Consider the following 11,444-nt stretch of genomic DNA (forward strand, 5'->3'; position numbering starts at 1 on the left):
CTATAATATTCAAATAACGGAACTTAACAAAAAAAGGGGATACAGATGAATGTCCATTTTGTATCTGTGTATTCAAAGTGGTTAGGATAGATACATAGTTACAGTCTCTTAATAGAGAGATTTGTTCTAATGGTGTTTGTAAACAGGATATCTTGTCCCCATCTTGTATAGCAATTAACCACGAAGAAGAATGAAACTGTCCTACCAATTTGATTTGAAACTATCTCATTGCTATTTGTTTCTCAGTAAAATTATGGAAAAAACAACAAAAAAAAGAAAAGTATAAGGAGGTATGAAAAGTAAAACCATATTCTTAAGCTGAGCTGTGAAGGGCTTAAGTCAACAATTTCTCACATTGCCAGTCTGATGGATAACCCACTACTATTATAGACTACTGGAGTATATTGTAATATTTTGCTGAGTTCACACACCCACAGTATTTAAATGGCATGGAATACCCATCTCTGAGAAAACTAAACAAAAGGGATAAATTAAGGACAATTTTTAATTTGTATATACAATAAAAATATATACGAAATAGGATAGATATACAGCTACTGTCTCTTCAATGAGATTTTTACTAATAGTGTTTAGACAAGATATGTCTGTATCTTGTACTATGAACAACCACTAGGAAGACAACAATATGCAAAGTATTAATTATTGAAAATGTCCTATTAACCGGTTTTGAAACTATCTCATTGCTGTTTCTCAATAAAATTAATGAAAAGAAATAAAAAAAGAAATACAGACCTGGTGGTATAGGTCTATAATCCCTAGCACTTGGAAGGCTGAAGCAGGAAGATCACTGCAAGTTCAAGGGCAGCCTGAACTATATAACAAGACCCTGTCTCAGGGTCTTGGCTTTTTTAAAATATATTTAGTAGATTCTACAGGGTCTCACCAAACAGATTGGACTCATAGTGATCCTCCTGTTTTCAGCCTCCCAGGTGCTGGGATTACAGGTGTGCACCACCACACCAGTCTCAATCTCAATCTCCATCTCAGTGCACTCCAGGGCAAAATTCAGGACAAGCAAATGGGCTAACAGAGCTACAACCTCTATCAGAACAAAACCTACCATGAAGTTCTGTGATTAATGCAGTGTGGTACAGACTAATGAAGAAAGGCTCAGAAGTAGATTCAACTAAAAGAGGACATTAGTTTATAATAAAGGTGTACTCTGGCTTACGGTTTCAGATGTTTTAATCTGTGGTTGGCCAGTCCATTGATTCCAGGCCTCTGTTGGAAACACAGCAGAGAGTGGCAGAGAATAGCTCACTTCTCTGGCACCCAGGAAAGAATTCAAAGGCAATGCCCCGAGTGAGCAGCCCATTGAGCTGTGAGCTCATGGATACATCAATCTTCTGACAAAGTTAGGGTCCTTGTGATCTGATCACTTTGCCAAAGCCCCATCTCCAAACGGAGCCTTTAGGTGACATTTTAGATCCAGACCCTAACAGCCATGGCGTTTCAGACCCCCAGGGTGCTGGTCAGTCATCGCAAAAAATCAATAAGGCACTTTTTTTTTTTTGCAGAACTGGGGATTGAACTCAGGCCCTTGTGCTTGCCAGGCAAGCACTTATTCTATCTCCCCGGCCCCCTACATTCGTAATATTATATGCATGAATACACACATAAGTCAAGGATTTAAGTATAAAATAAGATAAATGGCACAAGAAAATACAACTGAAGGTTGAGTTCCTCTATGAAGTGGTATGAGAAAGGTTTTCTTTGACTCAAAAATCACAGGGCTGGCAGTGGGGGCACAGATGTTTACTTTGATCCTAGCACTCAGGAGGCTCAGGCCAGAGCATCCTCTCGAGTTCAAGGCCAGCCTGAACTGCAGAGTGAAACTCTCAAAAAAGGCACATGAAACAAAGACCAGTAAGTTTGGACACAAAAACATTTGCAAGGGAAGGGAAACCAACTATCAAAGTCAAAGGACAGCTGACAAAGCAGGAAAAATATTTACAAAATCTGTCACAAAAGGATGTGATAGTGTCCCAAAGAATCTACAGAGCTAAGCACAAATCCCTCTCTACAAATAGATAACACCTATCACAAGATTTATAGCTAAAATAGTCTGATTGGGCCTATAGTCTGATAGACACAAAAAGAGGTGGCCCATTATAGTAGGCCCTTTCACTAAAGTACAGACCCTTCTGGCTGAAACAGCTTCCACAGACATAAAGCCAAAAGTATCACCAAATTCTTTTAAGAATACAAATCACAAAATAATACAAAAAATTTTAGTGGGGTTAGAAGACTTGAACAGATACTTGACCACAGAAAAACTCCCAACCAACAGTAAACAAATGAAAAGCCCTCCAGGCTTGGGGAATTGCAAATTAAAGCTGTTGTGCATCTATCTAAAATTGGAACCGCAAGTTCGATTGGTAACAGGAGCGGAGAGCAGACCCAAGAGAGCCCTGAGCAGCCCCACCGCCGCGCAGCCGGCCCCAGTCACCATCACCGCAACCATGAGCAGCGAGGCCGAGACCGGCCCGCCCCCCGTCCGCGCGCTGCTGACACTGAGCCGCGCACCACTGGCAGCACCCATACAGAAGAATAACCCCAGGAAGTACCTTCGCACTGTAGGAGATGGAGAGACTGTGGAGTTTGGTTGAAGGAGAAAAGGGTGCAGAGGCAGCAAATGTTACAGGCCCTGGTGGAGTTCCAGTTCAAGGCAGTAAATACGCAGCAGACCGTAACCATTAGCTATCCACATCGTAGGGGTCCTCCACGCAATTACCAGAATAGTGAGAGTGGAGAAAAGAATGAGGGATCCGAGAGCGCGCCCGAAGGCCAGGCCCAGCCATGCCGGCCCTACCGCGGGCGAAGGTTCCCACCCTTACTACATACAGAGACCCGATGGGCGTCCACCACGGTATTCCAACCCTCCTGTGCGAGAAGTGATGGAGGGTGCTGACAGCCAGGGTGCAGGAGAACAAGGTAGACAAGGGATCCAGAATATGGATCGAGGGCTGGGGAGATGGCTCAGTGGAATATGCGCTTGCCAGAAGCACAAGGGCCTGAGTTCAATCCCTGGTTCCACCAAAAAAAAAAAAAGAATATGGATTGAGGTCATAGACCGCGATTCCGCAGGGGCCCTCCTCGCCAAAGACAGCCTAGAGAGGATGGCAATGGAGAAGATAAGGAAAATCAAGGAGATGAGCCCCAAGGTCAGCAGCCACCTCAACGTCGGTACCATCGCAACCTCAATTACCAACGCAGACGCCCAGAAAACCCTAAACCACAAGATAGCAAAGAGACAAAAGCAGCTGATCCACCAGCCGAGAATTCGTCCGCGGTGGGGCTGAGTAAACGCCAGTTTAACATCTCTACCATAATCCGGTTTAGTCATCCAGAAAGAAAGAAACTAATAGGAAATTCAGCAATAAGAAATGAACGAGGGCTGGTAAGATGGCTCAGTGGTCTAAAGCACCTACTTAGAACAAGCTTAACAAAGCACAGGGACCGCGGTTCAATCCCCCAGCACCACATGCCAGCCAGCCCTGCCTCCTGGTGGGCTGAGCTGGCCACACACACACACACACACACACACACACACACACACACAAATAAATAAAAAGTCTATGATCAAAAAGTCTATAAAAAAATGAACGAAAGATTGGAACTGAAGACCTTCAGTGCTTGCTTTTTGCCCGTTGACCAGATAACTAGAACTATCTGCATTATCTATGCAGCGTGGGGTTATTATTTTTACCTAAAGACGTCTCTTTTTGGTAATGACAAACGTGTTTTTTTAAAAAAGCCTGGTTTTTCTCAATACACCTTTAAAGGTTTTTAAATTGTTTCATATCTAGTCGAGATTTTTAAGAACTTTATTTATGTTTTTTGTTTGTTTTGCGGAACCGGGGATTGAACTCAGGCCCTTGTGCTTGCCAGGCAAGCGCTTATTCTACTGAGCCATCTCCCCGGCCCCTTGCCTGGCTTAATTTGTAATAAAAGTTTACAACTTGATTTTTTTCAAAAAAGTCAACAAACTGCAAGCACCTGTTAATACAGTTCTTAAAACAACAACAACTGGAACCACAGCAAACCCCACACTGATGCTGGTTTGAATGGCATGTAGTAAAGTTAAAGCTGTCTCTATTGTGAATGTCTGCAGAACCCATGTACGTATGCCCAAGAGTGCCCATCGAAGGACTAGCAGAGACAACAAAAGAACCATCAATGAAAAGAAAAAGAATCATCAATGAAAATACAGAGTTTAGGACTTTTTTCACACAATGGAACACCTTATTGAGTACAAATGGATGGCCTTCAGAATATAACACATGGATCACACACGGAAATGTTAGAGAAGAACATACACAAAATGAAGGTCAGGGGCTGGTGAGGTGGCTCAGTGGTCTAAAGCACCTACTTAGAACAAGCTTAGCAAAACACATGGACCTTGGTTCAATCCCCCAGCACCACATGCCAGCCAGCCCCGCCCCCTGGTGGGCTGAGCTGGCCACACACAAAATAAATAAATAAATAAATAAATAAATTCAAAATGAAGGTCAGGTGTGCTGGCACATGTCTAATCCCAGGCCACGAGTTCAAGTCTAGCCTGGGCTACACAGCAAGGCCCTGTATCCAAAACAAAATAACATATACAGGCTGGGGAGATAGCTTGGTGGTCTAAGTGCCTGCCTGGCAAATGCAAGGACCCGAGTTCGATCCCTGGTAGCACATGCTGTACCGACCTCAATACTGGGTGTGGTGGCACTTGCCTGTAATCCCACTGCTGGGGAGGCTGAGACAGGAGGATCATGAGTCTGAGCTGCGTAGCAAGACCTTTTATTATTTAATACTATATTAAAATTATCATTTGATATTATATTGAAAAAGTAACATTCACAATGATTACCTGATGTTCAGAAGCAGACAAACTATTACACAGAAAGTCCCCAATTTATAAACATTTGAGTTGCGAACTTTCATAGGTGCACTGTATAATACTCACTTTGTCAGACTCAGAATTAAATCTGACTTATGAACATTCTCCCAGAATAGAACCTGTTCATAAATTGGGGATTTATTGTATAAGGATGCATCTAAGGTGGTAAAGTTCTGAATTAAACAAGGACATAAATGGCAATAAATGACCTCTAGCGGTCCCCAGTCTGCCATATATCACAATCATCTGGGTGACATCCCCTGAGGCCCAGCCTGGGGACAGCGCTCTCAGTTTCCCACTGTATAGTGGTGGAGAAAGGCCAGGCTGCAATAAGCAGGGGCAGGCACGACCTTGGGTTTCTCTTACTAGAGCAGGTAAATGACAAGTGTTAGCCTTGTCATTTTCAATACACTGTAAAGTTGTTGTATGTACTTTTCTGTTTTTATAACTTGAAACAGACATGTAACCATACATTAGCCGTTCCTGTTCTCCACAGCATACACATACGTGTTCCAGGGCCCACAGGTAACAGTTTTGACTTGGAGTTGTTTCTCTACAAAGTATTCCACACGGCAGGGCCGGTCCAAGCTGGTGCTGTCCTGGTGGCCAAGCTGTCCATATTTACCTAAAGCCAAATGAGCCCTTTTGGTGTCTTGTCTCTCAGAAGCAATCCTGTCCTCTGCTCTCCTGCTGCTCTGAAAATTCAGGAGCCAGTGCTAGAAGGCTCCAGCGCCAGGCAAGCCCAGGGGCGGAAGCAGGAAGAGCTTCCTCCAGGCTTTGGGGCTACCTGCACCGCGCACCATGTCAGGCCTCAGGCTCTATCTTTTCTCTACCCAGAGCCAGAATGACACTGCCGGCTAAATGCTCCATCAGAAAGGTAGAGTGGGCAGTACTGATGTCATCTCCTATTTCTCCATCATCTGATCTTGGACTTTCTGAGTATGCCTAGATCTATTCTCCCTAGGGCAGATACATAGCATTTCAATCCAATTCCTCCCCATGTTCAGCCAAAGCCCCCATTTCCTGTAGCTTGTAGCTTTTTGCCACCCATCCTGTCCTCCCAAGTCTTTCCTTTCCTTGGCTTAAGGGTCACATAAAGCAATCTTTTAGCTGGAAATGGTGGTGCACACCTGTAATCTCAGCACTCATGAGGCTGAGACAGGAGGATTGCTGAGAGCTCAAGGCCAGCTTGAATATAGCAAGAACTTGTCTCAAAAAGTACTTGTACTTACCCCAGCCCCAGGTGTAGAGCTCTCCTGTTCCTGCAACCAAAAAAGAACAGCAAAACAGTCACTACTGTTCTTGGCCTGGCCAGTTCAAGCCATAGCTCGCAGGTTCCAACCCCGAGACATGGGCTTGGTGAAGAGCAGCCTCCTCTTTGAGCGTCCAAGCACTGGTGCTGTGGTAAGGGAGAAGCTGACAGACAAGCTGTCCCATCTGTCACCTATGGGCCTGCATCTCACAGATGCTGAGCTGTGCCAGCATGGAAGCTGTTTGAGCCCCGCCTGGAGCCCTGATGAGCAGATGAAGAACATCAGTTTCCCCAGCAGGGGCAGCCTTCTGGGCCTGACCGGCTGGGAGCCACTGTTAAACTACAGGGGCAGCGAGGCTAGACCTGATGAGCGAGACGCCTCCGCAGCATGTAGTAAAGATGCCTCAACACAGGCACGTCTGTGGGGTTTGAAAGTCCTGAGGACTGAACCTAGGGTTGTGGCACTGAGCTAAGGCCCTATCCCTTTTTTTTTTTTTTTTTTTTTAATATTTATTTATGTGTGTGTGTGTGTGTGTGTGTGTGTGTGTGTGTGGCCAGCTCAGCCCACCAGGGGGCGGGGCTGTCTGGCATGTGGTGCTGGGGGATTGAACCGTGGTCCCTCTGCTTTGTTAAGCTTGTTCTAAGTAGGTGCTTTAGACCACTGAGCCATCTCACCAGCCCAGGCCCTATCCCTTGTATTTTTTTTTTTTTTTCTATTTTTTCTTAACCAGAAATCAAACTCAGGACCTTGCCCATGCCAGGCAGACACTGTACCAACGAGCTATATCCCCAGCCTATTATCTATATCTATATATAGATATAGATATATCTTGAAGTAGTCCCACTATGTAGTTCAGGCCTTGAAGTCACTATGGAGCCCAGGCTGGCCTCAAACTCTCAGTGATCCTCCTGCCTCAGCCTCCCAAGTGCTGGGATTACAGGCATGTGCCACCATGCCCAACTTTATTTTTTTACTTTGAGACGAGGTCTGGCTAAATTGTCCAGGTTGGACTCAAACAGATCCTCCTAGAGTGTTGGGATTATAGGCTGGGGGTGTACCTCAGTTAGCATGTTCAAAGCTGTGGGGTAGTCCCCAGCACAAGAAAAAAAAATTTTTTTTTTGTTTTGAAATTGCCACCATTTTTTGCATCCCCCAGCAAGAGTGCTACCTTGCTCCATCCTGAACCAGCCCGCCTGTCCCTACTCACGTGTCACCACAGCTGTGTGCCTGGATCCACAGCTGGCCCCAACTGCCTCCGAACCCAGGGGAAGGTCCAGCAGCGCAGGGAAGGGCTGGACAGCTATGAAGGGGGCAGAGGCTCCACCCTCAGCCCTGGCCGCTCTCTCTACTTCAGAGCCATCTTGGTTCAGGCCTGTAGAGGGGAATGGTTTTGAGGGTGTGTAACACTGAGCCAGACCCCATCATACTCCTCACTGCAACACCCCTGAGCAGCACCTTATTCCCCAGCCCTCGCTGCTGCTCCCAGCTCTAACAATGGGAAGAAAGAGGTGGCAGCCTTGAAGCTTAGTGGCGCCAACCAGCACTGGCATCAGCTTTGCCAATGCTCCAGCTGAAAGGGGCTCTGAATCCCAGGTGACAAGGATGTCACATGCCCCTCCTGAAGGTGGGAGTCAGGAATGATAGCAGCAGCCCGGGTGGGGCTGACCCTCACCTTCCCCTGTGACTGTCCTCTTGTCTTCTGCCAGGCTCCTTGTGGGCAAGGCCAGCTGCCCTGATTCATTCCAGCCCCAGATATAAAGGTCCCTGGTCTCTGAAAGGCATCAAGGGTATCCAGGAAGCAGGCTGAGCCCTCCTCCATCCCTCCACGCTGCCCTAAGCCTCCTGTCATCAATTTCTGGGGGACCTATATGGCCTGCAGCCTGCCAGACAAAGGTGCCCACCCCTCAGACCCCCTGCTGTGTGTCAGGTTCCCTGCCCTCCACACCTCTGGTCACCCTTTGTTAAGCAAACTCCCTTGCTGGCCAGCCTGCCTCTTCCATTTTCAGTCTTATGTTACTAAACCACACCACCTGTCAGTGGAACTTCCCCAACGTCCCCTGTGAACCTCATAGGGCAGCCTGTGCCTCTGCCCTTTGTCCCCCCAGGCCTCTGAAACCCCACATGGGAGGGTCCAGCTATGGTAGCTCATTGTACAAAGGGCTCCACCTGGGCTGATGTTTTATGTGCTTTTCAAATACTGTGCAATCAATCAATTCTCACCACAGCCCTGCAGGGAGCTCTTTTACAGTGTGACCATCTTATACAGTAGCCTCGCTTTACTCAAGAGAGCAGAGGCACAGAAGGTAAGAACCAGCCTGAGGTCACACACCAGTGAGGATCTGGAACCCAGAAGCATAGATTGTGGCCTTCAACTTCTGCTCCAAGCTCGAGGCCTAAAACTCCTGGACCTCACGTGTGACTCTTCCCATGGGCTGGGCGGTTTCCACCCCTCTGCATTCCACCTGCTGCCCTGCCCAGCATTCTCCCACTCAGGTGCCCTCCCAGGCCCAAGGCATGAGAGAGGGGCACAGCCAGGGAGAGGAGGCGGTGGTGGCTAAAGCCCTAGGAGAGCTAAATAATGGCTGTGTTGGACCCTGAGACTGTGCCCAGCCCCACCCTCTCTATGAGGGCCCAAGCTCAGAAGCAGCCTACCTCTGATGCCCTCCTTGCACCTCCTCCCATGCTGGCCACTGCCATCCTCCCTGCAGGTGTCCCTGTGTCCCCTCCGCCCTGAAGCCATCTTCTCCCTCTCAGGTGGCCCACCCTTCAAATTCCTTACTCCTTGGGTAGAGGCAGCCCTCACTGCTGACAGGTAATAGCACTCACGATCAGTAAAAGGAAAAGACAACGATCACAGTTCAGGACAAAGTGTGGTGGCCAAGGCAGGAAGGGCACCTAAAGCATAGGACCACTGCTCTGGGGTTTGTTGGAAGGAAAAGGGGTGTTGGCCTGGAGATGGCCAGCGATCTGGAGAAGGCCTAGGTCACTCACCGCTCACACACACCGAGTGCCAGCCCCCCGCTGCCACCTGGGCCATGGGCAGGCCCTGCAGTGCCTCCAGCAGCCTTGGCTCCAGTTCTGCCTCCAGTGTCCCATGGCCCAGCTGTCCATGTCTGAGCAAGGAAGCTCCAGTCAGCAGGGTTCAGGGGAAGGTCCCCTCCTTGACCTCTCTGCACCCCAGCAGCCTCACCTGCCCCCACCCCAGGAGAAGACCTGGCCGGCTGCGTCCAGCAACAGCACGTGCTCCGCACCCAGCTCCAGCTGACGCGCACGCAGCTCCGGGGCCAGGCTGCGGCGGTAGGGCGGCCGCGGACTCACGTAAGCGCGGGCGCCCGGCAGCAGGGGCAACATCACCATCTGGGCCTCTGCGCCCAGCTCAGCTCCATCCGCCTCTGGATCCTGGGCCCAGAGCGGCTCCCCACACAGCGCCGAGCTGGGTGCCCAGGCCTGCAGCTCTGTTTGCGATCCTGGGCTGTCACGCAGCAGCACGAGGAGCCCCTCGGAGGCCCACGCGTCCCTGCAGCCGCCAGCGGAGCCGCTTGTGGAACCCGACAGCTCCACGCGGCCTCCGCCTGCAGGGAGAGAGTGGAATGGAATCCGGAGTGAGGTGTGTTGGGCTGGAAGAGGCATGTGACAGGTGTGCGGGGACAGAGCAGGGGCGGGTGGGCACTCACGGGTCACCAGGGTTGTGTAGCTCCAGCTGGCGCTCACATGGCGGATGTCCCCACCCGCCTGCAGAGGCTCAGGGCTGAGCACCTGGTGCCTGCACCCTGATCCTGGCTCCTGCCCAAAGCCGCAGAATCCGAAGCCAAACCAGGACCCCAGCCGCTCCTCCGCCATGCCTGGGGTCCGGAGCCTGACCCCAGGAGACTTGCAGATTTGCCCAGGATTGCAGCTGCTGTATCTGCAAAAGTCAGAGATAGCTTCACACACCCAGGGCAGGCCGTGCACACAGGACTGCCAGCCTCAGCTTTACAGGGTTCTGAACTGTCAGGGTGCCACTGGCTGTGTTCCCATCGGGCCTCAGACCAGGATCTGAGACTCCTAACCCTGATTTTACTCCACTCCATCGTGGTTACAACAGGGCCCCTCTTACTGCAGACGCCAGAGCAAATAACCTGACCAGTCAGAGCCAGGACAGAGGGAAACAGCCTTGAGTCTAGGTCCTGCGGCCTCAAGCGCCCAACTCGATTCACCTGTGCCCAATTCAGTTTCTTCTGTTTTACAAAGGGGGATGGGAAGGGTGCTGTTGAACCCTACTCAAAGAACTGTTCCTAAAATATGGAAATAAAGGCTCCAGCCCTGGCACTGTTGGCTCAGGAAGCCCAGTACTTAGAACTGACAAAAACTGGCATTGTACATCTTACTGTTTTAATCACAATTTCCACTGGACCTCATGAGGTCACTTAGTTGTGCAACAAGCCCTCACTGAGCCCTCACTCGGCTAGTGTATGCTGTCCGGCCCCAAGGAGCTCACACTTAACGCGGGCCAGAACCGATCGTCTGCAGTTTGCAGCAACGCACCGGCGGTGGGGATGGGGGTCAGATCCGGCTTGATTAGAAATTTAGGACATTTTCAGACCTCTAAATTCAGATCTTGGTTTCTCCTGCGACCACAGCTCTGAAGCACGCAGCCCAGTCCACGTCCACGTCCACTTCCAACTCACGGAGCGGTGACCTTGATCTCAGTCACCGCAGGTTACCTGCGCAGACCACCTTCTGGAAACGTCCTCACGGAGCGCAGAGTGGCACCCGGAGCCCAGGGTACTCAGCGCCAGAACAAATTTGAAAGGCAGCAGTCCTAGCGAAGCGACCATTGGCTGCAGCAGCCTCCCTCCGGCCAATCGCTCGAGAGGGCGGTGTCTGGAGATTAGCGCTCACCTCCCTCCGCCTCTTAGTACCCAGCACTATGGTTCCGGCCTGATGCCCTTGCAGCTAGTTGGCAAGCCAGTCGGTGAAATAAAGGGAACAAATTTCCGCCGGGCCACGAAGCTCCGATTAGAACCACTGAGGATAACTACAAACATTCGAGCTAAACTGCTGGTGGGCAGATGCCCCTGATCTGCAGACACAGCCACTCCAGCTTTTCCGCCGCCTAGCACTTCCCACGCGAACAGGAAGTGGCTGTAGGCGGTACCTCCCTCTTGTACCGATTGGCTCGAACTCCGTCACTTACATCTGCAGGGCCAATAAATTTTGTCCAGCGCTTCCGGTTCGGGAAATGGCTCGCTATTGGCAGGCGCTCACTTTTCCTCCAGGTGACTCTTGGAGCGAATAAA

The 11,444-nt window shown here is 49.8% G+C and overlaps 1 protein-coding gene across 4 annotated transcripts; it reads right to left on the minus strand.

Annotated features, from left to right (window-relative positions):
* Positions 1 to 4,785: 4,785 nt before the first annotated feature.
* Rccd1 (RCC1 domain containing 1) lies at positions 4,786 to 11,268 on the minus strand. Of its 4 annotated transcripts, none has more exons than XM_023710520.1 (8): positions 10,748 to 11,268; positions 9,840 to 10,069; positions 9,484 to 9,737; positions 9,170 to 9,278; positions 7,838 to 7,936; positions 7,373 to 7,537; positions 6,145 to 6,174; positions 4,786 to 5,537 (listed from the first exon to the last, which is right to left on the minus strand). In XM_023710520.1, exons 2-8 carry the CDS (start codon positions 10,003 to 10,005, stop codon positions 5,386 to 5,388), a joined length of 975 nt encoding a protein of 324 aa, XP_023566288.1. In that variant the 5' UTR covers positions 10,006 to 10,069; positions 10,748 to 11,268; the 3' UTR covers positions 4,786 to 5,385. The 4 variants fall into 4 exon arrangements, with proteins under 4 accessions (XP_023566288.1, XP_023566282.1, XP_023566266.1 ...); XM_023710514.1 differs by having other exon boundaries at positions 9,379 to 9,737; XM_023710498.1 differs by having other exon boundaries at positions 9,157 to 9,278; positions 9,356 to 9,737.
* Between the last annotated feature and the right edge of the window lie 176 nt (positions 11,269 to 11,444).

Source organism: Octodon degus, unplaced genomic scaffold, assembly GCF_000260255.1.
Source record: "Octodon degus isolate 3935 unplaced genomic scaffold, OctDeg1.0 scaffold00002, whole genome shotgun sequence".
NCBI lineage: Eukaryota > Metazoa > Chordata > Mammalia > Rodentia > Octodontidae > Octodon > Octodon degus.

What these genes read in the sequence shown, in the direction of transcription:
- Rccd1 (XM_023710498.1), bottom strand. Translation starts at nt 10,005, where the DNA reads ATGGCGGAGGAGCGGCTGGGGTCCTGGTTTGGCTTCGGATTCTGCGGC. An exon ending in GAGGACAGTCACAGGGGAAG is followed by an intron (nt 7,538 to 7,837) that starts GTGAGGGTCAGC and finishes TCCCCTCTACAG; the next exon opens with GCCTGAACCAAGATGGCTCT. An exon ending in GCTCTACACCTGGGGCTGGG is followed by an intron (nt 5,538 to 6,144) that starts GTAAGTACAAGT and finishes ATTTGGCTTTAG; the next exon opens with GTAAATATGGACAGCTTGGC.